Source organism: Tamandua tetradactyla, chromosome 16 (assembly GCF_023851605.1).
Source record: "Tamandua tetradactyla isolate mTamTet1 chromosome 16, mTamTet1.pri, whole genome shotgun sequence".
NCBI classification, from domain to species: Eukaryota; Metazoa; Chordata; class Mammalia; order Pilosa; family Myrmecophagidae; genus Tamandua; species Tamandua tetradactyla.
The window spans coordinates 67530026-67555180 of NC_135342.1; the positions used below are offsets into that span (position 1 = coordinate 67530026).

General features: G+C 45.4%; 1 protein-coding gene across 1 annotated transcript in view; it reads right to left on the reverse strand.

Moving 5' to 3' along the window:
- Positions 1 to 13747: 13747 nt before the first annotated feature.
- CALB2 (calbindin 2) overlaps positions 13748 to 25155 on the reverse strand; it is a 36833-nt gene continuing 25425 nt past the window's right edge. Inside the window, exons 11-13 of the mRNA XM_077132960.1 lie at positions 23484 to 23596; positions 15490 to 15530; positions 13748 to 14118 (exon numbers count right to left, since the gene is read on the reverse strand). Of these exons, the coding sequence (XP_076989075.1) occupies positions 15494 to 15530; positions 23484 to 23596 (150 nt within the window). The 3' untranslated portion in view covers positions 13748 to 14118; positions 15490 to 15493. The remainder of the gene's footprint in view (positions 14119 to 15489; positions 15531 to 23483; positions 23597 to 25155) is intronic.

Here is a 25155-nt window from a genome sequence, read left to right on the forward strand (position 1 = left end):
ACCTTGATCTTTCTTCCACTTTTTAGTACCTAAATGGGTACTATACCCATTCTAAATTTTTCATATTGGAAAGGGCTGTCGATTATATGGCATGGGTGGTAGAACTAGTTGATGTTCTGGAAGGGCTGGCCCCTCTGCATTTTAAGACTTTTGTCTAGTCCAGGGACCCACCTGGAGGTTGTAGATTTTCAAGAGTTACCCTAGTGCATGGAACCTTTGTGGAATCTTATATATTGCCCTAGGTATTTGTTCTAGTTTGCTAGTTGCCGGAATGCAATATGCCAGAAACAGAATGCCTTTTAAAAGGGGAATTTAATAAGTTGCTAGTTTACAGTTCTAAGGCCAAGAAAATGTCCCAATTAAAACAAGTCTATAGAAATGTCCAATCTAAGGCATCCAGGGAAAGATACCTTGGTTCAAGAAGGCCGATGAAGTTCATCGGTTTCTCTCTCATCAGAGAAGGCACATGGTGAACACAGTCATGCTTTCTCCCTCAGCTCAAAGGGCACATGGTGAGCACGGTGTCATCTGCTAGCTTTCTCTCCTGGCTTCTGTTTCATGAAGCTCCCTGGGAGGCATTTTCCTTCTTCATCTCCAAAGCACTGGCTGAGGGACTCTCTGCTTCGTGATCCTGCAGCATTCTCTGCTTCCTCTGAATCTCCTTCATTCTCCAAAATGTTTTGTCTTTTATAGGACTCCAGAAACTTATCAAGACCCACCCAGATGGGTGGAGACACATTTCCCCTAATCCAGTTTAACAACCACTTTTGATTGGGTTACATCTCCAGGGAGATGATCTAATTCCAGATTCAAACATACAGTATTGAATAGGGATTATTCTGCCTTTATGAAATGGGATGTTGATTAAAACATGGCTTGTCTAGGGGCCATACATCCTTTCAAACCAGCACAGTATTCTTTAGGAGTGGCAGGTATGGTTTTGGCAAGTTATGATAGGTAGCAATGTCTAACTGAAGCTTGTATGAGAGTGACCTGCAGTGTAGCCTCTTGCCTCTATTTGAACTGTCTCAGCCACTGATACCTTATTTGTTACACTTCTTTCCCCTCTTTTGGTCAGGATGGCATTTTTGATCCTACGGTGTCAGGATTGGATTCATCCCTGGGAGTCATCTCCCACACTGCCAGGAAGACTTTCACCCCTGGATGTTATGTCCTACATAGAGGGGAGGTCAGTTGTTTCACATGCAGAGTTGCACGTAGAGAGAGGCCACATCTGAGCAACAAAAGAGGTCCTCTGGAGGTGACTCTTAGGCATACCTATAGGTAGGTTAAGCTTCTCTGCTACACACATAAGCTTCACAAGAGCAAGCCTCAAGATCAAAGGCTTGTCCTATTGATTGGGTGTCCCTAATGTTTGACACAGTATCAGGGGATTCCCCAGTGGTAAAGTTTAATAGTTCCATAATCTTTCTCCCATTGCTCAAGGGACTTTGTCAACACTTCTTGATTATCTGCTCAATATACTCTGGGATGTATCCAGGCATTACATCAAGCCATACTGGATTAAAAAGCTCTCATTCTTATTTTGGGCTCTCTGTGTTTGGATTATTTAAATGATCTATCCAGACAAGTTGAATTAGATTATGTGCCACAGAAAACTGAAGTTCTGGACATAATAAGACTTTCTTCCTTTGATCTCAAAGAGTAGGTGAAGTTCTAAAATACATGCAATGTCTTCCTTACCCCTTTAATCGTGATTCAGTAACCTTAATCCTGATTCAATCGGCTTCACTCTTGTCTCTAAATACTAGGTTATACATTTATAAAACAGTCTATCAAAATCTAGAAATAACAATTACCACTAAATTGTTAGGTCAGACTAAATGTGACTGCTATAAGAACTTACATTCTAGGCCCCCGTTTTCTTATAAGTATTTTCTATATGAGACCATATAATATTTGCTCTTTTGTTTCTGGTTTATTTTGCCTCACCAAATGTCCACAAGTTCATTCGCATCGTTGCATGGCTCACTACTTTGTTCCTTTTCGTAGCAGCCCTGTGTTCCATCATATGTTTATGCCATCGTTCACCAATCTACTTCTCAGTCAGTGCATCCTTCAGCCACTTCCATCTACTGGGAATCATGCATAATGTCCAAAGCCAACAGTCCATCAGCACTCTCACGTTTAGATAATTTCACTGTTCTGAAGAGAAAGACAGCCAATAAACACACCCTCACCAAATAGAAAATCCAACCCCCCCCAACTCCTGTCCCTCCCCCGTTATTTACTCTGCTGTTGCTGTGGTACTGTTGATGTTTTCCTGTTAAGCATAGCCCATAGCATGCAATAGCAGTTTTCCCCCTGTACCCTGAAATTATAGCTCTTTGTACAAGATGCATACCTTTGTGATAGTTCATGCAAGAACTTTATATATGTAGTGTTAATTGGTGGCACACATGATTCTATGCAATCCCTTTCAATCATGTTCACCCTCAATGTGGTAACATCACTTATAGACCCACTAGTGAACCGCCTTCGCTTCTGTCTGTTCCCTCACAATTAAGTTCAGCCTCATTAGCAAACTGTTCACCCATCTCAAGGTCCGCTATATTCTGTATTATAAACCTCTGTTTTTACCTTTACCATGGTCATAAAAGTGGAATTATACAGTATCCACCCTTTTGTGTCTGGCTAATTTCACTCAGCATTACGTCCTCAAGGCTCCTCCATCTTGTCATGTGCTTTAGGACATCATTTTGTCTTATTGCTGCATAATATTCCATCATATGTATATACCACGTTTTGTTAATCCACTCATCTGCTGATCAGAGTGCCTCATTCCTTTTAATGGTTGAAAAATATTACACTTATGAACATACCACAATTTTTTTTGGCTCTTTTTTTTTATTAATTAAAGAAAAAAAAGAAATTAACACAACATTTAGAAATCATTCCTTTCTACATATGCAATCAGTAATACTTAACATCATCATATAGATGCATGATCATCATTTCTTAGTACATTTGCATCGATTTAGGAAAAGAACTAGCAAAACAACAGAAAAAGATATAGAATGTTAATATAGAGAAAAAATAATAGTAAAAAAAAGGAAAAAGAAAAAAAAAGACACAAACAAACAAACAGACAAACAAAAAAAAACCTATAGCTCAGATGCAGCTTCATTCAGTGTTTTAACATGATTACTTTACAATTAGGTATTATTGTGCTGTCCATTTTTGAGTTTTTGTATCTAGTCCTGTTGCACAGTCTGTATCCCTTCAGCTCCAATTACCCATTATCTTACCCTGTTTCTAACTCCTGCTGGTCTCTGTTACCAATGACATATTCCAAGTTTATTCTCGAATGTCGGTTCACATCAGTGGGACCATACAGTATTTGTCCTTTAGTTTTTGGCTAGACTCACTCAGCATAATGTTCTCTAGGTCCATCCGTGTTATTACATGCTTCATAAGTTTATTCTGTCTTAAAGCTGTATAATATCCATCGTATGTATATACCACAGTTTGTTTAGCCACTTGTCTGTTGATGGACATTTTGGCTGTTTCCATCTCTTTGCAATTGTAAATAATGCTGCTATAAACATTGGTGTGCAAATGTCCGTTTGTGTCTTTGCCCTTAAGTCCTTTGAGTAGATACCTAGCAATGGTATTGCTGGGTCGTATGGCAATTCTATATTCAGTTTTCTGAGGAACCGCCAGACTGCCTTCCACAGTGGTTGCACCATTTGACATTCCCACCAACAGTGGATAAGTGTGCCTCTTTCTCCTCATCCTCTCCAGCACTTGTCATTTTCTGTTTTGTTGATAATGGCCATTCTGGTGGGTGTGAGATGATATCTCATTGTGGTTTTGATTTGCATTTCTCTAATGGCCAGAGACATTGAGCATCTCTTCATGTACCTTTTGGACATTTGTATTTCCTCTTCTGAGAGGTGTCTGTTCAAGTCTTTTTCCCATTTTGTAATTGGGTTGGCTGTCTTTTTGTTGTTGAGTTGGATAATCTCTTTATAAATTCTGGATACTAGACCTTTATCTGATATGCCATTTCCAAATATTGTCTCCCATTGTGTAGGCTGTCTTTCTACTTTCTTCATGAAGTTTTTTGATGCACAAAAGTGTTTAATTTTGAGGAGCTCCCATTTATTTCTTTCTTTCTTCAGTGCTCTTGCTTTAGGTTTAAGGTCCATAAAACCGCCTCCAATTGTAAGTTTCATAAGATATCTCCCTACATTTTCCTCTAACTGTTTTATGGTCTTAGACCTAATGTTTAGATCTTTGATCCATTTTGAGTTAACTTTTGTATAGGGTGTGAGACATGGGTCTTCTTTCATTCTTTTGCATATGGATATCCAGTTCTCTAGGCACCATTTATTGAAGAGACTGTTCTGTCCCAGGTGAGTTGGCTTGACTGCCTTATCAAAGATCAAATGTCCATAGATAAGAAGGTCTATATCTGAGCACTCTATTCAATTCCGTTGGTTGATATATCTATCTTTATGCCAATACCATGCTGTTTTGACCACTGTGGCTTCATAATATGCCTTGAAGTCCGGCAGCGTGAGACCTCCAGCTTCGTTTTTTTTCCTCAAGATACTTTTAGCAATTCGGGGCACCCTGCCCTTCCAGATAAATTTGCTTATTGGTTTTTCTATTTCTGAAAAATAAGTTGTTGGGATTTTGATTGGTATTGCATTGAATCTGTAAATCAATTTAGGTAGGATTGACATCTTAACTATATTTAGTCTTCCAATCCATGAACACGGTATGCCCTTCCATCTATTTAGGTCTTTTGTGATTTCTTTTAACAGTTTTTTGTAGTTTTCTTTGTATAGGTTTTTTGTCTCTTTAGTTAAATTTATTCCTAGGTATTTTATTCTTTTAGTTGCAATTGTAAATGGGATTCGTTTCTTGATTTCCCCCTCAGCTTATTCATTACTAGTGTATAGAAATGCTACAGATTTTTGAATGTTGATCTTGTAACCTGCTACTTTGCTGTACTCATTTATTAGCTCTAGTAGTTTTGTTGTGGATTTTTCCGGGTTTTCGACGTATAGTATCATATCGTCTACAAACAGTGATAGTTTTACTTCTTCCTTTCCAATTTTGATGCCTTGTATTTCTTTTTCTTGTCTAATTGCTTTGGCTAGAACTTCCAACACAATGTTGAATAATACTGGTGATAGTGGACATCCTTGCCTTGTTCCTGGTCTTAGGGGGAAAGTTTTCAATTTTTCCCCATTGAGGATGATATTAGCTGTGGGTTTTTCATATATTCCCTCTATCATTTTAAGGAAGTTCCCTTGTATTCCTATCTTTTGAAGTGTTTTCAACAGGAAAGGATGTTGAATCTTGTCAAATGCCTTCTCTGCATCAATTGAGATGATCATGTGATTTTTCTGCTTTGATTTGTTGATATGGTGTATTACATTAATTGATTTTCTTATGTTGAACCATCCTTGCATACCTGGGATGAATCCTACTTGGTCATGATGTATAATTCTTTTAATGTGTTGTTGGATACGATTTGCTAGAATTTTATTGAGGATTTTTGCATCTATATTCGTTAGAGAGATTGGTCTGTAGTTTTCTTTTTTTGTAATATCTTTGCCTGGTTTTGGTATGAGGGTGATGTTGGCTTCATAGAATGAATTAGGTAGTTTTCCCTCCACTTCAATTATTTTGAAGAGTTTGAGGAGAGTTGGTACTAATTCTTTCTGGAATGTTTGATAGAATTCACATGTGAAGCCGTCTGGTCCTGGACTTTTCTTTTTAGGGAGCTTTTGAATGACTAATTCAATCTCTTTACTTGTGATTGGTTTGTTGAGGTCATCTATTTCTTCTTGAGTCAAAGTTGGTTGTTCATGTCTTTCCAGGAACCCGTCCATTTCATCTAAATTGCTGTATTTATTAGCGTAAAGTTGTTCATAGTATCCTGTTATTACCTCCTTTATTTCTGTGAGGTCAGTAGTTATGTCTCCTCTTCCATTTCTGATCTTATTTATTTGCATCCTCTCTCTTCTTCTTTTTGTCAATCTTGCTAAGGGCCCATCAATCTTATTGATTTTCTCATAGAACCAACTTCTGGTCTTATTGATTTTCTCTATTGTTTTCATGTTTTCAATTTCATTTATTTCTGCTCTAATCTTTGTTATTTCTTTCCTTTTGCTTGCTTTGGGATTAGTTTGCTGTTCTTTCTCCAGTTCTTCCAAGTGGACAGTTAATTCCTGAATTTTTGCCTTTTCTTCTTTTCTGATAAAGGCATTTAGGGCAATAAATTTCCCTCTTAGCACTGCCTTTGCTGTGTCCCATAAGTTTTGATATGTTGTGTTTTCATTTTCATTCGCCTCGAGATATTTACTAATTTCTCTTGCAATTTCTTCTTTGACCCACTTGTTGTTTAAGAGTGTGTTGTTGAGCCTCCATGTATTTGTGAATTTTCTGGCACTCCGCCTATTATTGATTTCCAACTTCATTCCTTTATGATCCGAGAGAGTGTTGTGTATGATTTCAATCTTTTTAAATTTGTTAAGACTTGCTTTGTGACACAGCATATGGTCTATCTTTGAGAATGATCCATGAGCACTTGAAAAAAAGTTGTATCCTGCTGTTGTGGGATGTAATGTCCTATAAATGTCTGCTAAGTCTAGCTCATTTATAGTAATATTCAGATTCTCTATTTCTTTATTGATCCTCTGTCTAGATGTTCTGTCCATTGATGAGAGTGGTGAATTGAAGTCTCCAACTATTATGGTATATGTGTCTATTGCCCTTTTCAGTGTTTGCAGTGTATTCCTCACATATTTTGGGGCATTCTGGTTCAGTGCGTAAATATTTATGATTGTTATGTCTTCTTGTGTAATTGTTCCTTTTATTAGTATATAGTGTCCTTCTTTGTCTCTTTTAACTGTTTTACATTTGAAGTCTAATTTGTTGGATATTAGTATAGCCACTCCTGCTCTTTTCTGGTTGTTATTTGCATGAAATATCTTTTCCCAACCTTTCACTTTCAACCTATATTTATCTTTGGGTCTAAGATGTGTTTCCTGTAGACAGCATATAGAAGGATCCTGTTTTTTAATCCATTCTGCCAGTCTATGTCTTTTGATTGGGGAATTCAGTCCATTAACATTTAGAGTTATTACTGTTTGGATAATATTTTCCTCTAACATTTTGCCTTTTGTATTATATATATCATATCTGATTTTCCTTCTTTCTACACTCTTTTCCATATCTCTCTCTTCTGTCTTTTCGTATCTGACTCTAGTGCTCCCTTTAGTATTTCTTGCAGAGCTGGTCTCTTGTTCACAAATTCTCTCAGTGACTTTTTGTCTGAGAATGTTTTAATTTCTCCCTCATTTTTGAAGGACAATTTTGCTCGATATAGGAGTCTTGGTTGGCAGTTTTTCTCTTTTAGTAACTTAAATATATCATCCCACTGTCTTCTAGCTTCCATGGTTTCTGCTGAGAAATCTACACATAGTCTTAATGGGTTTCCCTTGTATGTGATGGATTGCTTCTCTCTCTTGCTGGTTTCAAGATCCTCTCTTTCTCTTTGACCTCTGACATTCTAACTAGTAAGTATCTTGGAGAACGCCTATTTGGGTCTAATCTCTTTGGGGTGCGCTGCACTTCTTGGATCTGTAATTTTAGGTCTTTCATATGAGTTGGGAAATTTTCAGTGATAATTTCTTCCATTAGTTTTTCTCCTCCTTTTCCGTTCTCTTCTCCTTCTGGGACACCCACAACACGTATATTTGTGCGGTTCACATTGTCCTTGAGTTCCCTGATACCCTGTTCAAATTTTTCCATTCTTTTCCCTATAGTTTCTGTTTCTTTTTGGAATTCAGATGTTCCATCCTCCAAATCACTAATTCTATCTTCTGTCTCTTTAAATCTATCATTGTAGGTATCCATTGTTTTTTCCATCTTTTCTACTTTATCCTTCACTTCTATAAGCTCTGTGATTTGTTTTTTCAGTTTTTCTATTTCTTCTTTTTGTTCAGTCCATGTCTTCTTCATGTCCTCCCTCAATTTATCGATTTCGTTTTTGAAGAGGTTTTCCATTTCTGTTTGTATATTCAGCATTAGTTGTTTCAGCTCCTGTATCTCATTTGAACTATTGGTTTGTTCCTTTGACTGGGCCATATTTTCAATTTTCTGAGCGTGATCCGTTTTCTTCTGCTGGCGTCTAGGCGTTTAGTCAGATTTCCCTGGGTGTTGGACCCCACAGGTTGAAAGATTTTTCTGTGGAATCTCTGGGTTCTGTTTTTCTTATTCTGCCCAGTAGGTGGCGCTCGTGGCACACGTTTGTCTACGGGTTCCACCAGTGAAAGTTGCTGTGGGTCCTTTAACTTTGGAAAACTCTCGCCCTAGGGGAGGTTTGACAGCCGAAGCGTCTTGGAAGAGTGCCAGCCGGCCCGGGGGTCTGAACGCGGGGAGGGTCGCCGGCCACCGCAGCACGGGAGAGCGCCCAACCGAATTTCCTAGTCGGCCCGGGGCGCCAAGCGTGGCGGGAGGGCGCCAGCTGCCGCAGCCCGGGAGAGTGCACTGTTCCCAGCCGGACCTGGGAGTCACGTGTTTGGAAGGGACCCCCCGGTCACTGTTCTCCGCAGCCTGGGGATTTCCGACCCAACTCTCTCAGTTGGTCCTGGGGGCCTCGCATGGTGGGGGCGCCAGCTGCCGCGGCCCAAGGGGACTGCCTGCCCTATTCTGCCAGCTGGCCTGGGAAGGAGGAAGGGAGGGACTCCGGCCGCTTGCCGTCCCGCCCGGGAAAGCCCGCGCCCCACGGCGATCTCACCGGAGCTGGTTCTCCCAGACAGTCAGCCGTTCCAGGATGGGGTACGCCGTCCCTTTGATCTCCGTCGTGGCTCCGGGAGCTGCTCTGTAATGTCTCCACTCCCCCAGTAGCTGTTCTGGAGGAGGAAAGGTAAGGGTGGCAAGGCTGTCGAGGCCGGTGGTGGAGGAGCTGGTGAAGGCGGTAGAGGGCACCATGGTGGTTGGAGAGCTGCTGGATCAGGAGGAGAAAGGGAAGGATAAGATGGCGGATGGAGCGCCGCCGGAGCAGAAGGGGGAAGAGGGCTCTCCCTCATTTTTGAAGGACAATTTTGCTGGATATAGAAGTCTTGGTTGGCAGTTTTTCTCTTTTAGTAATTTAAATATATCATTCCACTGTCTTCTAGCTTCCATGGTTTCTGCTGAAAAATCTACACATAGTCTTATTGGGTTTCCCTTGTATGTGAAGGATTGTTTTTCTCTTGCTGCTTTCAAGATCCTCTCTTTCTCTTTGACCTCTGACATTCTAACTAGTAAGTGTCTTGGAGAACGCCTATTTGGTTCTAATCTCTTTGGGGTGCGCTGCACTTCTTGGATCTGTAATTTTAGGTCTTTCATAAGAGTTGGGAAATTTTCAGTGATGATTTCTTCCATTAGTTTTTCTCCTCCTTTTCCCTTCTCTTCTCCTTCTGGGACACCCACAACACATATATTTGTGTGCTTCATATTGTCATTCAGTTCCCTGATCCCCTTTTCAAATATTTCCATTCTTTTCCCTATAGTTTCTGTTTCTTTTTGGAATTCAGGTGTTCTATCCTCCAATTCACTAATTCTAGCTTCTGTGTCTTTAAATCTACCATTGTAGGTATCCATTGTTTTTTCCAGCTTTTCTACTTTGTCCTTCACTCCCATAAGTTCTGTGATTTGTTTTTTCAGTTTTTCTATTTCTTCTTTTTGTTCGGCCCATGTCTTCTTCATGTCCTCCCTCAATTTATCGATTTGGTTTTTAAAGAGGTTTTCCATTTCTGTTTGTATATTCAGCATTAGTTGTCTCAGCTCCTGTATCTCATTTGAACTATTGGTTTGTTCCTTTGACTGGGCCATATCTTCAATTTTCTTAGCGTGATCCGTTTTCTGCTGGCATCTGGGCATTTAATCAGATTTCCTTGGGTGTGAGACCCAGCAGGTTGAAAGATTTTTCTGTGAAATTTCTGGGCTCTGTTTTTCTTATCCTGCCCAGTAGGTGGCGCTCATGGCGCTCCTCTGTCTGCGGGTCCCACTCAGTAAAAGATGGTGTGGCTCCTTTAACTTTGGAAAACTCTCGCTGTAGGGGGGGGGTCGCCAGCCGAAGCGGCTTGGGGGAGTGCCAATCCGAATCTCCCAGCTGGCCCAGGGATCCGCGCGCGGGGAGGGTTGCCGGCCTCCGCGGCTTGGGGAAGCACCTGTCCAAATTTCCCAGCCGACCTGGGGCACCAATCGTGGCGGGGGGGTGCCAGCTGCCGCGGCTTGGGGGAGTGCCTATCCACTGTTCCCAGCCGGACCGGGAAGCCACGTGTTTGGAAGGGACCCCGGTCACCGTTCTCCGCAGCTTGGGGATCTCCCATCCAATTCTCCCAGCTGGTCCAGGGGGCCGCGCGTGGGGGGGGGGGGCACCAGCCGCCGCGGCTTGAGGGAACCGCCTGTCCAGTTCTCCCAGCCGGCCCGGGAAGGAGGGAGGGAGGGACTCCGGCCGCCTGCCGCCCCGGCCCGGGTAAGCCCGCGCCCCTTGGCGATCTCACCAGAGTGGGTTCTTCCAGCCAGCCAGCCGCTGCAGAATGGGGTATGCTGTCCTCTTGGTATCTCTCGTGGCTCCGGGAGCTGCCCTGTATCAGCTCTACCTCCCTAGTAGCTGTTCTGGAGGAGGAACTAAGACCCGCGCATTTTACTAAGCTGCCATCTTCTCCGGAAGTCTTGTTGCTCTTTTTTTTAAAATTGCACAAGGCCCAAGTACTCCACGAGTTATGGGCGCCTCCTCCGTGGGTCCCACCAACATATCACATTTTATTTATTCATTCATCAGAGGCTGGATATTTATGTTGTTTCCATCTTTTGGCTATTGTGGAGTGTTGCTATGAACATTTGCATACAAGGTTTTTTTTTTTTTCCTTTATTAGAGAAGTTGTGGGTTTAAAGACTGGTCATACAGAAAATACAGGATTTCCATATACCACACCAGCAACAACTTGCATTGGTGTGGAACGTGTTACAATTGATGATAGCATATTTTTATAATTATACTATTAATTAAAGTTCATAGTTTAACTTAGGGTTCACTGCGTAGTGTCGTTCCATAGATTTTTAATTTTGGTTCTGTAACCATACATACAATCTGACATTTCCCCTTTCAGTCATATTCAGATGTATATTTCCGTGCTGTTTATTGTGTTCACAGTGTTGTGTGACCACCCATTACCTAAACATTTCCACCATTCCACATAGGAACCCTGCGCATTTAAAGCCTCGGCTTCCCATTCCCTGTCCCTCCTCCTCCCCCTGATAACCTGTATTCTAGATTCTGACTCAGAGCATGCTATTTCTGTTTCAAAAAAAATCAGTGAGAGCATACAGTATTTGTCCTTTTGCGTCTGACTTATTTTATTCAACATGTCTTCAGTGGTCATCCATGTTGCATGTACAGCTTTATGTGGACGTATGTCTTCAGTTCTCCTAGTTTTGTTTATTTTTAAACTCATTTAAAAATCACTCAACTCAACAGGCAACCAGAGATGGTTTGTTCAGCACTGACGAGGGTATTGTAATCAAATGTGCACATCTCCTCTGACAATTGTTCACATTTTGCCTTCCCCAAATCAGATTGTAAACACAGAAAAACAAAGGGGGCTTCCAATATTTTACAACTAAAATGCACTTTGTGATTCTCTAGAGAACCCCTGGAAAATCACAAAGATGTATCCTTTCACTCAAAAAAAAACAAAGGGAAGCCAGACAATTAAGTTTGTTTAATGGGTTACTATTTTAAGATTTGCATGAGACGCGTTATCAGAACAGAAGCTCAGCCTTCCTGAGGTTAAGCTTCTTTAAGTAAATGCTGTTAATCTAAGCACTGCAGAAATCGTTTTATGGGAAGCCCCTGGAGATGTGTCAATACGGTAACTGCCTGTAATATTTTTACCCTCAGGGGAAATACTGATTAAACCTCTTGTGGAGTATTTCTGTTCTGTACTCTGAGGGAGATGTTTGCTTTCCTCCATTCTGATGTTGTTAGTTAAGGTGATAACCTGTAGGTATGGAGTCCGCCATCCACAGGTAGCTTTTTCCCTTGCCTGAAGACGCCGCTATAAGCTACCAGCTGCAGTTTGTGTCTTCAGTGAGAAAGGGCAGTCTTGGAGCTTCGGAAAATGACTGTACCAGTTACCTCAAACTATCAGTACTTTAAAGGATAGACTCTTGGGTATGGGCTTCTGAGCTCAGACAGCTTTAAGGTCATGCCAGTGGACTGAGTAAGGATTTCCAGGACTCTTTTTAGTCCAGAAGCAAAACAGCCTCATGGAAACAGACTGCTAAACCGAGATCCAGCAGAACAAGATTGAATTACCCAGGAGTGCACAGAATGATGTGGGGATATCATTGTGTTAATTTGGTTAAAATACTGTTTTCATGTTCTGTGTTCTGGCTATCAGAGGGAGCCTTTTCTCTTAAGCTGCCTTCAACCCACAAGAATTTAGTAGACTCTGCTTTTGTAAACCAAAATAAAACTCTTTAAGTGACAATTTGATTTTCACTGGTGTGAGTGGTAGCTCACCGTCCTTTTAATTTACATTTCCCTAATGGCTACTGATGTGAAGACCATCTTCTCATGTGTTTATTTGCCATCTGTGCATCCTCTTTGGTGAATGGTCAGGAGGTAAGACTCGGAAGGAAATGTGCACATCACCCATTGCAAGGTTGGGAATTTGAAACTCCAAAAGGAATGTCTGGCCAAGTTCTCACAACAGACTGTGGTCTCTGAATGGAAACGAAGGACAGATGTAAGGGGAACTGTGTCCCTTACCCAGGCCCTTGGGTGGTTTCCAGGATGCCCACGTCTTCAGTTCCTCCCTTACCATAGGATCAGTCGCTCAAGAAAGCTGAATCTCAGAGGGAGTAGCGAGCACTACAGGCTTCAGGACAGAAAGGGACCATCTCATGATGGAGCCAGCAGGCCTGTGGGGGCATTTCGCCTGCACCCTCTTCTCCCAGGGGCTGCGTGGCTCCTTTTTTCTCCTCCTTCCCAGGGGGCTCAATCACCTCCTCAGGGAAGCCCAGCCGGATTAAACCGCAGTACACAGCCACCTCCCATACTCTACAGCCCTCCCTGGCATTGCTTTTCTCCACAGCACTTGTGACCCCATGGCTCAATACATGCTTTTTTCTGCTCCCCCAGCTAGAATGTACGTCCACAGAAGTGGCATGGTGACTGTCCATAATTCCTGCCCAGAACTACTCAGCACACACACCTCGGGGCACCCATTTCCTTCTGGGACTCCTAACCTGTCATCCCACTCCTTCCCACAACAAAGTCTCAAGCTGCCAAGCAGGTGGGGGAAGGCAGAATGACGCCCCCCTACCAAAGACGTCCACATCCTAATCCTCAGATGTAGCCAAGAGGTCATCTCACGTGGCAAAAGAGAATCGAGGCTGTTAATCAGCTGACCTCAAAATAGGGAGATTGTCCTGGATTATCCGTTGGGCCCAATGAGATCACAGATCCTTAAACGTGGGAGGGTGAGGCAGAGAGTCAGAGCCAGAGGGATGCCATGTGAGAGACATTCACCTGGCCAGTGCTGGCTTCAAAGGTGAAGGAAACATCTAAAGCCTGTAAGAGGGAGGAAACATTCTCCCCTTGAGTTTCCAAGAAGGAACCCAGCCCTGCTCACATCTTGATTTTAACCCCGTGAGACCCATTTCAGACTTAGCGCCAGAACTGTAATGTAATACATTTGTGTTTGTTTATGCCCAAGTTTGTGGCAAAGTGTTACAGTCACAAGAAATGAATGCACGGGCAAAAGTGTAATCCTATTTCCTCATTAATATTTTTGTTCCTGTCACATTCTGAGATGAGGGTAAGGAGGTATCTTCCTCGGAGTGTTGTGTCTAGACTTGAACTGACCTTATCACACTGTTGTGACAGGTGAGTTCTTATATCACCTTGGCTGGGCTATGGTGCCCTGCTGTTTGGTCAAGCAAGCACTGGCCTGATTGTCGCTGTTAGGGTATTTCATAGATGGGTTTGCATGTATGGTCTTCAGTTGATTGCATCTACAACCAACAAAGGAGGTTCTGGCCAGCAGTGAGAGAAGTCTCGTCCTGTCAGCTGAAGGCCTTAAAGGGAGAAATGATGTTTCAGCAGTCAGAAGGAGGAATTTCTATCTCTACTTCAGCGTCACCATCATCGGAGTTGCCAACTTCTAACCTGCCCTATGGAATTCGGACTTGCCAATCCCTGCAGTCATGTGAGCCAATTCCTATAATAAGTGTCATAATATTTACGGTCAATTCTGTTTTCCTGGAGAACCCTAATACACACATAGCACAGCGGCTGGCTGGCACATAGTATCATTAAATGGCAGTTGCAGGGTTAATATTTACTGTCTGCTAGAGGTGAAGTGCCAGATGCCTCCTCTGCTTCTAGGTGGAGGTTCTGTAGCTGCCCCAGGACTCGAAGGAAGTCACTTGGTTCCAAGTTCAAGAGGCCCTGGTCACCCCTGCTGCCCACCTGGGAAAGCCCGCCTGGTGCACTCAGTCCTGCTTAGTGGATGGGACTCCCACAGACCTGGCACATACCCCAGGGGGACAGTTGCCTTGTCTCCCCCTTACCCACCCCCCCATGGTCCCCAGATGAGCCAGGTGACCACTGGCCTTTGTGCCACTGCTTTTGCTATTTTTTCTTCTCCCTTCCTGAAATGGTTCTCTCTTCTCCCATCCCTTCTCCTGAATAAATCCTATATTTCCTCCAGGTCTCAGCTTATCTATTGCCTCCTCCAGGAATTCTTTCCTGCCCCCATCCCCCACCCCAGTCTAGGTTAGGTGCCTCTTCCTGTGCTTTTCTCAGACCCACCCACTGAGTCATCATTGCAAGCTTCATCATCCACCAGGTGCTTCACAGTCTTTAAGCACCTCGCAGCCAAGTGCTGTCACATAGTGTCTCCCTAGCACCGGGCCAGCTCATAGGGTGCATCCAATAAATATCTGTGGAATGAATGCATGGTCTCCCTAGCACCGGGCCAGCTCATAGGGTGCATTCAATAAATATCTGTGGAATGAATGCATGGTCTCCCTAGCACTGGGCCAGCTCATAGGGTGCATTCAATAAATATCTGTGGAATGAATGCATGGTCTCCCTAGCACCGGGCCAGCTCATAGGGTGCATTCAGTAAATATCTGTGGAATGAATGCATGCTCTGTGTAGTCAGTAGAAAAGGACAGTCATTTGGAACACAGGTTGAACCCTGACTCTCACTAACTTGCTGTGTTAGCTTGGGCAAGCACCTTCCCTACCCTGTGCCACCGTGTCCTTATCTCCACAGAGGAAATGATAGCAATACCTCCCCTGTTGGGCAGGAATGAGGATGAAGGAAGCCAATTCTAGAAACGTGCTTAGCAGAGAACCTGGCATCAAATGTGTGCCCCCAAAACCTGTTGTAGTGACAGCGCCGCCTATTTTTCTCCAATATTTCATGCATGGCATTTTACCTGCTCAACTTCTTCCCAGGTGCTTTGAGCCTTCAGTTGTCCTGAAACAAAACACAATGAAATGAAACTAATCACCAGAAGATGGGCCCTTGGACTCAGTGAGGCTCTGTTCTAAGCTGCTTTTCTTTTTCCTGTGTTGTTTTCTTGATTGGCCACCTGGAGACTCCTTCCTGGCTTTAGCCTAGTTGCCAAATCTAACAGCTATGCCTTTGGGGTGACAGGAGCACCTGCCGGTACCTGGGGCCCCTGAACCAGGTCCCCAGGAAACAGTGGCCTCTGCGCTCAGGGACGGCTTCCCCCCTACATGCAGTTGGGGCAGTAACTGCGGCCCACAGGAAAGTTCTAATTTCTATTAAAATAAGAAGGAAAAAAAATGACCTATTAGGTTGAAGAAAATGTTTGATTATGTAATATCTATACATTTGTCTTGTACCAATGCAGCCATAAAATGTATTTTTGAATAACATATATATATATATATATATATATATATATATATATTTAATGGAGGAAGAAGCCCACAAAGGCAGAAGCCTTCAGGGTCCATTGAAGTCCTGATGTGGCCCGTTTTCCTCTTTTCTTTTCTACCCAGAACTGGAAGGAGAAGTGCTTAGAGTTTTCTCATTTGTAACGACCCAAGCAGTATGTAAATTCTCCTTGTGAAGAAGCGATTCTTTGGGTGACGGCTCAGGTCTCCTTTCTCTCGCATACTTAGTTCTGGTCTCACCACCCATTGTTGTCCATCTGGAAGGTGCTCTGCAGACCTCTGGTTGGCTCCCTCACACATGTGCCCACATGCTGACATACACCCCCGTCCCCTCCTCTTGACTCATTTGCCCGCATACCCACCCGTTGACACATGCACCCCTCTTTCCCGGTTTTGACTTTCCTCCCTCCAATTTGTAAGGTGGGGATTTGGGGATGACTGTTCTGTGGTCCAGCACACTTCCCTTCTTCTGGGAAAAGACTCATCCATCCTTCCTTGGGAATTCCCAGCCCCTGTCCCATCCATGCAGTTCTAATGAGGATTAGAACCTAATTCTAACGAGATTACCCCACCCGGTGACCGCAGGTGGGCCAGAGTTCTTATCTCCTGGGTATTTTTAACTGAAACTGAAAAGAAGAGGAGCAATGCATCTTTGCCAGCAAAACTGAGCTCAGATGTGTCACTTGGAGCCTATTCGTTCATTCGATAAATGTTTATTGAGCACCTGCCATATGCCAGGCATACTTGTTGATGTTGGGGATATATATAGCCAGAGCTGGCCGTGTTGCCTGCCATATGGAGGAGGTCATCAGTCTGAGATATGGAGCCATCAGAGTCCTGGCAGTATTCTAGTTCCCCTGGCAGTATTTGTGTTGTCTTGGAGGACCTTCAAAATATGTGACAGTCCAGCTTCTATCTGAACTTCTCCTCTTTGCTGAAACGAGAGATAAATGGGTTTCTGTTGCTTTCCATTCAAAGACCTGGCTAATCTGAGTGACTAATCTCTCAGGGTTCTTAGAGCTATTATGATTCCATCATTCCCTAAGAGTTTTCCAAGATTAAGCTCAGGCTCATACCCACTCTTTTACTCTTAAGGTGGAAGCATTCATTCATTTATTCATACATTTACTCCTGCATTCATGCACTCTTAAGAAGACACAGCCCCTATCTCAGGGAGCTCCCATTGTCCTTGGGGAGGACTTGGACAAGGAAACAGGTGGTCATTTAATTCTCAGCCCTTGTACATCCCAGCAGCATTCATGGACTTCCTTCTCTTTGAATATGTTCTTCTCTGTCTTTCAGGAAACCAATACCTTCCTTGTCGCTCTCTACCTCACTGGCCATGAGCTCTCATTGTTGGACCATGAGATCCTTTCTAAGACCTCCTTTCTATAACTTCCTGGCTCATCTCCATCCCATTCCATGATCTTAAGCCCCATCTTTGCACTAGTGTTTTACAAATTTAAACCTCCAGTTCCAGCTTCTTCTGCAACTCCAGATTCATATGCTCAGTGCCTACTGAGAGCTCTTCTTTTCTGTGTGTGCTGAGTGTCTTCTGTTCGTGCCTCCTCATCACTCTTGCCACATCCCCATCTTTCTTTCTGCTCCTGACCTTCTGGTTTCTGGTTGGGTCTAGGCAATAGGGAGCCTTGGAATGAGATGGGAGGAAAGGAAGAACGGAGAGTGGAGGTGTGGTATCTGCTACTCAAGAGGTAACCTCAGGTTGACAGTGTGTTTGGACCAGAAAGTGACATTCTCTGCACAATTCCTTCCTTCTGGTTTTGGTTACTGCTTCTTCCTCTCATCCTTTGGGCCTAGAGGTGGTAACAGCAACTCCCCAGTTATTAGCCCTTGTTTATCCACTCTCCCTAATGCTGCCCTTGTTTGTAAAGAGACCTCTGTGAATATATCGTTCTTAAATTTTATAATTTGAAAGTGCTGTCTGTTTCCGGTTGGGACTTTAACTGAATTAGCAGTTGGTACTGGAAACAGCCCTAGGAAACAGTCTCTCAGTATTGTGGGATTTGGTTGATCAATTATTCAAGAAGGGAAGAGATAACCTCCTCTTGTCAGAGGGAGTTGAACGTGGATTATCCATAGCAGGTGGTGACATCACGATTCCTCACATTCTCAGCAGTAGTTGACTAAGATGATATGCAGGTAAAGCATTGAGATTTCAAGTGGCTGTGGCACTTGGTTTCTATGGCAACAAAGTGAGCTTAAAGATTTTGAGCACAAATAGGGACAATGAGAATTTTTAAACCGCAGTCAATTAAGAATACACGTGATGAACCAGAAGACCTTGAGGATCGTTTTGAAGGGGTCTCTCATCTCTGATGGTGGCTGAGGACTAAGCCCAGGTGAAGATTTTTGCAGAGACAGGTCTCTTACACCAATGTAAGGGCACTGGTAGGGAAGGAGTGGGATCCAGAAACATGGTAGGAACATTTGCACAGATATGGATAAAACAAAGACATTTGAATCCCCCAGTTTTCCCTAGACAACCCTTATTCCCAGAGGAGCTCCTCACCCTGTCCCACCCCACCCATGGCAGCCAGCCCATCCCTCATAAAAGCCTTTAAGTGGCTGTACACGGTTCATGCCAGCCTGTGGTTCTGCACCATCTTTTGTGGCCCCCCTGAGCCCTGCCCCCACACCTTTGTAAATAGTTCCTACTTGAATTATCCTAATGAGAATGTGCCCTCTGTTTTCTGTTGATATCTGACAGATCCAACACATACCAGGCAGCTTGTCCAAAATCCTGGTTCCTCACCTTCCTTCCCCAAAGCTTCTTCTCTCCCAGTCTTCCCATCTCAGTGATTGGCACCCACTAGGCACCCAGCAGCCCTGGAATCATTCTTGACTCCTGTTCTTTCTCCCACATCTCTTATCCAATCTGTAGCCAGTCCTTCTGACTCTACCTTAAAAGTACATCCAGAATCTGGTATTTAATAAGCCTTCCCTGCCACTTGCTCCAAGCCACCAACATTTCTCAACTGCCCTAGCGCATAAGCCTCCTGATTGGTCCCTCTGCTTCCTCTCTTGCCTCCTACAGTTTAGTGACCAGACCGAAGCCAGAGGTACCTTTAAAATACATCAAACTGTGTCCCTTCTCTGATGTCACCCCCTCAGTGGCGTTCTTTCACACTTAAAATGAAATCCAAAGTCCTTTTAATCATGGCCTCCAAGACACCATGTGACCCAACCTCACCTATTTCTCCACCCTCAGGGAGAGTTCACCCCTTCCCTCATTCTGCACCAGCTCCAGTGACTTTTTTTCTGAGCTTCTTCCTCTTTGTGGACCCTTCCCAAGGACAGCTACAGGACAGACCCTTCACTTTATTCAGGTCTCTGCTTGAACATCCCCTTTTCAGAGAATCTAAAATTGCACCTTCTCCCACCCTTTCTGTCCCTTTCTCCTGTTTGGTATTTCTTTGCAGCTTATCACTACTTCATGTATTTTTATATATTTATTATGAACAGATAATGTTTATAATACAGAGTGTAAGCTCCAGAAGAGTGTTCAATAAACATCTGTTACTGATTGAAGATGATGGAGCCAAATACAAGGTGCCCACCCTAGGCGCGGGGAAGCCAGGGAGAGATTCCCAGAGGAAGTGATGGTTCCCTCTGGAGCCACTGCCAAGGGGGTCTGTGGCTTCATGATGCAGGGCATGGGGCCCATGGGTTCCTGCCTGGCCACGGCCGTGCCCAGCCCACGTCCTCTCAGAGTCCCTCAACCCGTCTTCTCACTGTCTCCCCATGAGAGGTCCAGGGTTGTCAGGAAAATATCTTTTCCATGGAAGAAGAACTGCAGGGGTCTGAACCCTTTAGAATCCCCCCAGTGACCTGGCATCTTGTGGGTTTGACAAATCTGTGCTAGGAACGTTCTCATCGTGGCCGTGGGTTCTAGTGGATGCCATCTGTTGAGGTTCCGAGCCCTGTCCTCATTGCGACTGACCCGGCTGTGGGGATGGCCACGGGCACGTTCTGGTAATGAAGGGTGGCTGTTGACCTTTGTGTTCAAAGTTGGGGCTGTGGCTGGGGTTGCCTTCGAGGTAATGTTGGTGAAAGGTGTGAGGACCTTTATGCTACAGGGGCTGTGCCCCTATGGGCCTGGAGGACTCCGGCAGAACACGCTGTGCTGCCCTCCAAAATGCAGGGTTTTTTGCACCTGGCTTTCAGAATTCTTTCAGAATTCTTTCAAGAGAATTGTGTGAATACAGCGCATGGCCCAGAGACAGTTGTCTCTCTGGTTGAAATCTGTGTGTGTGAATGCAGCTGCTTCTGATCTCACACTCACATCAGGTCCCACGCTTCTGTTTGGAATGGGAGCTGCTGGTTTCCCAGCCACTCAAGGGAATGGGACTGGAGTAGGGTTATCTTCATTGGAGATGAGCTAAGCCTGCTCATCAGCATCTAATACCTCTGCGAATGAAGCAGCAACAATGTCCGGTATTATACGGGAGAAAGAAATGGTTCAAATCAATCACAAATGTCACCTGGGTCCCTGCTGGCTTGGCCTGGTCTGCCCAGCACAGGGGAGAGTCTGAAGAAATCACTAACAGCAGCATGGTGATCGTCTGTGGGATTGCTTTCTCTTCTCCCCTTGTCCCAGTGAACAAGGATACCTGTGCTCAGATACGTTAAACGGGCTCATTAAAAAAAAACACATCTTGCTGAGAGCACAAGTCTCTCTGCTCCTCTGACTGGAAGCACGCCTGGGAAAAAGGGATCCCGGAAACCAGGCTCAGGGAAGCTGCAGCAGAGACCCACCCACTTCTGTCCCAACGTGGGCCCCAAACCAGGGCAACTGCTTCACCCCATCCTGCCCTGGGATGCTTTGACCTAAGCATACAAAACAGAGTGTGTATGGAGGGGCATATGCGAAAGCCACAGGTGGGGGTGGGGGTGGGGGCTCTGTCCTCATTTAGCTGCACACGGCCTGAAGACTGGGGATGCAATGGTCTCCTGGCTTCCAGCCTTGTGGGCACTGTGCTGCGTGGAGATGCCCTCTCAAGATAGCGTAAGTAACCAGGGATTTTGTAGTGGGAAACGTAGGGAGTGCAGGGAAAGCAGTGTTAGGAAGTGCCACAGAGTACTTGGCAGATGGTAGGTGGCTCCTTTGCCCTCCCCACCCCTCTTTCTCTCTCTCCCCGCTTGTCCTTCACTCCCTCCCCCCACTTCTGATTTGGTTTTCCATCTGTGTTTTTCTCCACATATCTTCACTATTATCTGACTGGCTTCCTCTTCAGGGACCTTTGTTTCTTCTCCTCCCAACATCAGTGTGGCTCTGGGTTTCCATGGCGCCACCCTCCACCCCACCCCCAGAGCCATATGATGTCACACCTTCTCCTTAACAACTCTGGGTCTCAAACCCAGGTTCCAGGGGAAATCTCCTGGGCCCAGCTGTGGATCAGATGTCCACTGGTGGCCCAGATGGCTGTGGTGGGGGGACAGAGGGTTCCCTGGGCTGCACCATCCAGGCTGTGTGCAGGGCGTGCTCTCTCAGACAGGGGTGCGGCTGGGAAAGGGGCGAGGGCAATATGTGATTCAGGTGACCAGTGCCTTCAGTGGTCTGTTGCTCCAGATGGTTCCAAGTCATCAGAGAGAGGGCCATGTCCACAGGTGACTTTGGGGTCAGACCAGCCTGCATTGAAGTCCTAGCCCTGCCACTTAGGCTTTGTGTCACCCTCAACAAGGGGTGAGCCCAATTTCTCCATCTGTAAAATGCTATCCATCTCATAGGATTATTGTGGGATTAAATGATGCCATATTATGAAAGGGCATCTTGTACACAGTAAATCACAGCATTAAAAAAAAAAAAAAATCAGTTCTCTCCCTATTCCAGGGTTTCAAAGAGCTCTGTGGACCCAAAGGCCAAGCTGGTCCTATACCAAGGGCTGGCTGATCCATAGTTTTGGGGTAACTTGCACTTTCAGGAGGCGAAGTTAAATTGATGGTGGTCTAGAACTTCTGGCTGGAGTTCCCCCTGCTTTGTAAAGATCACCTAGTTCCATCATTGCCAGGCCTTGTTAGTGCCCCTACTACCACGGACGTGAGCTTGGCCTGCTGGGTTCATATCCCAGCTCTGCCACCAACTGGCCTTGGGGCTCCTCACCGTCTTTCGTCTTCAGAGCACAGTGTGTCCCTCCAAGGATTAAGGGAGACAGTCCATGCAAACTGCTTAGCACAATACTTGGCACCTGGTGAGCTTTCAGTAAACTGGTTGCTGTTATCTTGGAGATGTAGAAAAAACATGGAATAAAGAAGTGACTAGGATCGGCGTGACGGCTAATTTCACATGTCAGCTTGGCTGGGTTATGGTGTCTGCTTGTTTGGTCAAGCTAGCTGGGGCCTGGCCGCCACCATGGGTGTGTTCTGTGGATTTAAATCATCATGTCTGTTGATTGCTGCATCTCTGATCACAAAGGAGAACAGCTTCAACAATGAGAGGGGTCTCCTTCAGTCAGTTGAGGCCTTAAAGGGAGGACTAATTATTTTAGGGGTCAGAAGGAAGAATTTCCATCTCTCCTTCAGCCAGTCAGAATCTCCTGGGGAATGCATCAGAACTTTCACCAGAGTTTCCAATTTGTGTCTGCCCTACAGAGTTTGGAATTGCCAATCCCCACTGTCGTGTGAGCCAATTCCCATAATAAATCTCATAATATTTATTACACTACCCCCCCCCCCAACATTTCCTTTTGGTTCCTTTTCTCTGAAGAACCCTGGCTAACACAGGTTGATGGAAAGACAGACAGGCAGTGAATGGCAAGTGAGAGCCACAGTCCTGGAGTCTAGGCCTCTGCTTCTAGTTACTGCACCCCAGCTGGCAGTCCCAGGCCCCCCCCCCCACAGGACGGCAGCCCCTCTCTTTGCCAAGAAGAGCTGTGAGCTGCAGAGATAAGTTGACAACTCAAGAAAACGAGCGAGCTTCCACAGCAGGACTTTTCCATTTAATTGCCTGTAAACTCTTCTTTGGTAAACAAGAAGACAGGAGACAAAAAGAGAAAAGGCGCACACGGAAGAAAGTCGGCAAGGGAAGGGCCAGTGCCTTCCACAAACAGGAACTCGGAGGAACAGCTACACCACTAGCTGAGAGGTGGGTGGAAGTTGGGGAAGTCTGGGGCGGCAGAGAGGGAAGGCAAAGAGGGCAGCGGGAGGGAGGAGTCCACTCTGTTGGACGTCAAAGCCTAAATCATACAGTAAACGAGCTCATGCATCACAGCGAAAAGCGGAGGGACCCTCCCCCCACGCCCCTCCCTCCTCCTTCCATGCGGTTGGAGATGTAGGCTGCGGGCAGAGCAGGGTGGCAGGGCGGGCAGGGTGAGAGCAAGTTAGAGCAGCAGCCCCTCCTCCATCTCTCCTTCCCTGCTCTGCTGGCTGGTTGGGGGGGTGGGGCTTGCGGGAGGGCAGGGGCTCATGACCCCTGGGTCTGGGTAGAGATGTCAGGGTAGCAGGGGCAGGGTTTGGGGAAGGTGGAGAAGCAGCCCCCACCGCCGTTTACATGGGGGGCTCACTGCAGAGCACAATCTCCAGGTCCTTGCGGTAGAGCTTCCCCGCCTCGGCCAAGGACATGACGCTCTTTCTGTAGCTGGTGAGCTGCTGGATATTCATTTCCTGGGAGACACAGGGAGAGGGTTCAGAGCAGGCTCATGTATGTGCACGGCCCCAGCCAAACGGGCCCACCTAGGCTTCCTTTCACAAACACGCCGCCCGAATCTCTGCCCCATCCCCTGGCCACCTGCAGTGGAAGTGACTAAGAGTGATAAAAGCACAGGCTTTGGAGTTGGAGGGACCTGGGTTACCACCCTGAGTCTCTGCCACTTACTAGCTGCAGTGTGTTAGGGAAAACAGTCAACCTTTCTGAGGCTTGGCTGCCTCACCTGTAAAATGGGTACACTAATAGCACCTGCCTCACTGAGGCGCTCTGGGGTTTAAATGAGGGAATGGACGTAAACAGCACTTAGCACAGAGCCTGACATCCAGCAGGCGCTTCCCAAACTGTGGCTCTGTTGATGGTCATTACCTCTGCGTAATGACCATCCTCCCCCTCCCCCTCATTTGACCTCCATTTGATGCAAGCCAGTCTGGGGCTTTGCACATGATGGAGAGGGTGCTGGCGACACCGCCAGGCCTTGTCTCCAGGCCCCTTTTGGCCACACTTCCTTCAACACCCTTTTAATAAAACGAGTTCTAACTCCTGTCTCCTCCAGCAGCAAAGTCTAGGCCTGGATGCACTAAGACAGGCGGTCCGTGACCAATAACCCCGTATTCCATTTAAAATGGAGACCAGCGTTAAATGGAGCTCCACACCTGGTGTGCCTTACATGAAATACATGCTTTCCCAGGGTTGCTTTGGACACAAATAGATCCTAAATACAGCAGTCATTGCAAATTCATTTGAACTCTCTTTTTCTCCCTCCCTCCCTCCCGTCTCCCTTTCCTCTTCCTCCTCTTCAGCTTTTGTATTGAGAAGGTTGTCAGACCATGTACTCAGTATCTTAAGGATACTTTTTTTTCTCTTTTTAACATTTTGTCTTCGAGGAGCCCTTTTCCCCATTCTGCTAATGAGAAAACCGAGATAAATAGACGAAGGTGTTTGCCGAAGGACTGACCCAGCCCACAGCCATAAATACCCTTGGTCCCCTGAGTCCTGAAGTCCACCTATTTTTTGCCTGGCTCACCCGTCCTCAGCCACTCCTTTTTCTGTGCTCTTTGTTCCCTTGCTCCGGGAATTCCCAACGCCTTACCGGTTTCTACTTTTTTCCCACCACCCGGTCCAAGGGCACTGTGCAGACCTCTCTAGCTTTGGGTGCCCTAAAGTCACGAGGTCCCTGGAAACGTCCCCTCACCCGTAATGCTGGGATGTGCTCAAGCCATCTGCCACTCATCGAGCACATGTTCTTCCCCGTTTGGCCTGTATTACTTGGGAGCCAAGGCAGGGACCCCACAGATCGACCCCAAGCTTGAGAAGCCCCCACCCCACACTGCAGCGCGGCAGCGAGAGGCTTAGCAGCATAGAGAGAGTAAGTTGCGTGCTGTCTATGTCTAGAAGTTTGCTTGGAGCTGGGGAAGGTTTTAGTGAGTTGTACTTGCCTTAGGAGTGCTAAGAAATATTGAAGTTTGATCCTATCAGCCTTTCCCTCCAGGGCCCTGCAACATTAATCTGCTGCAGA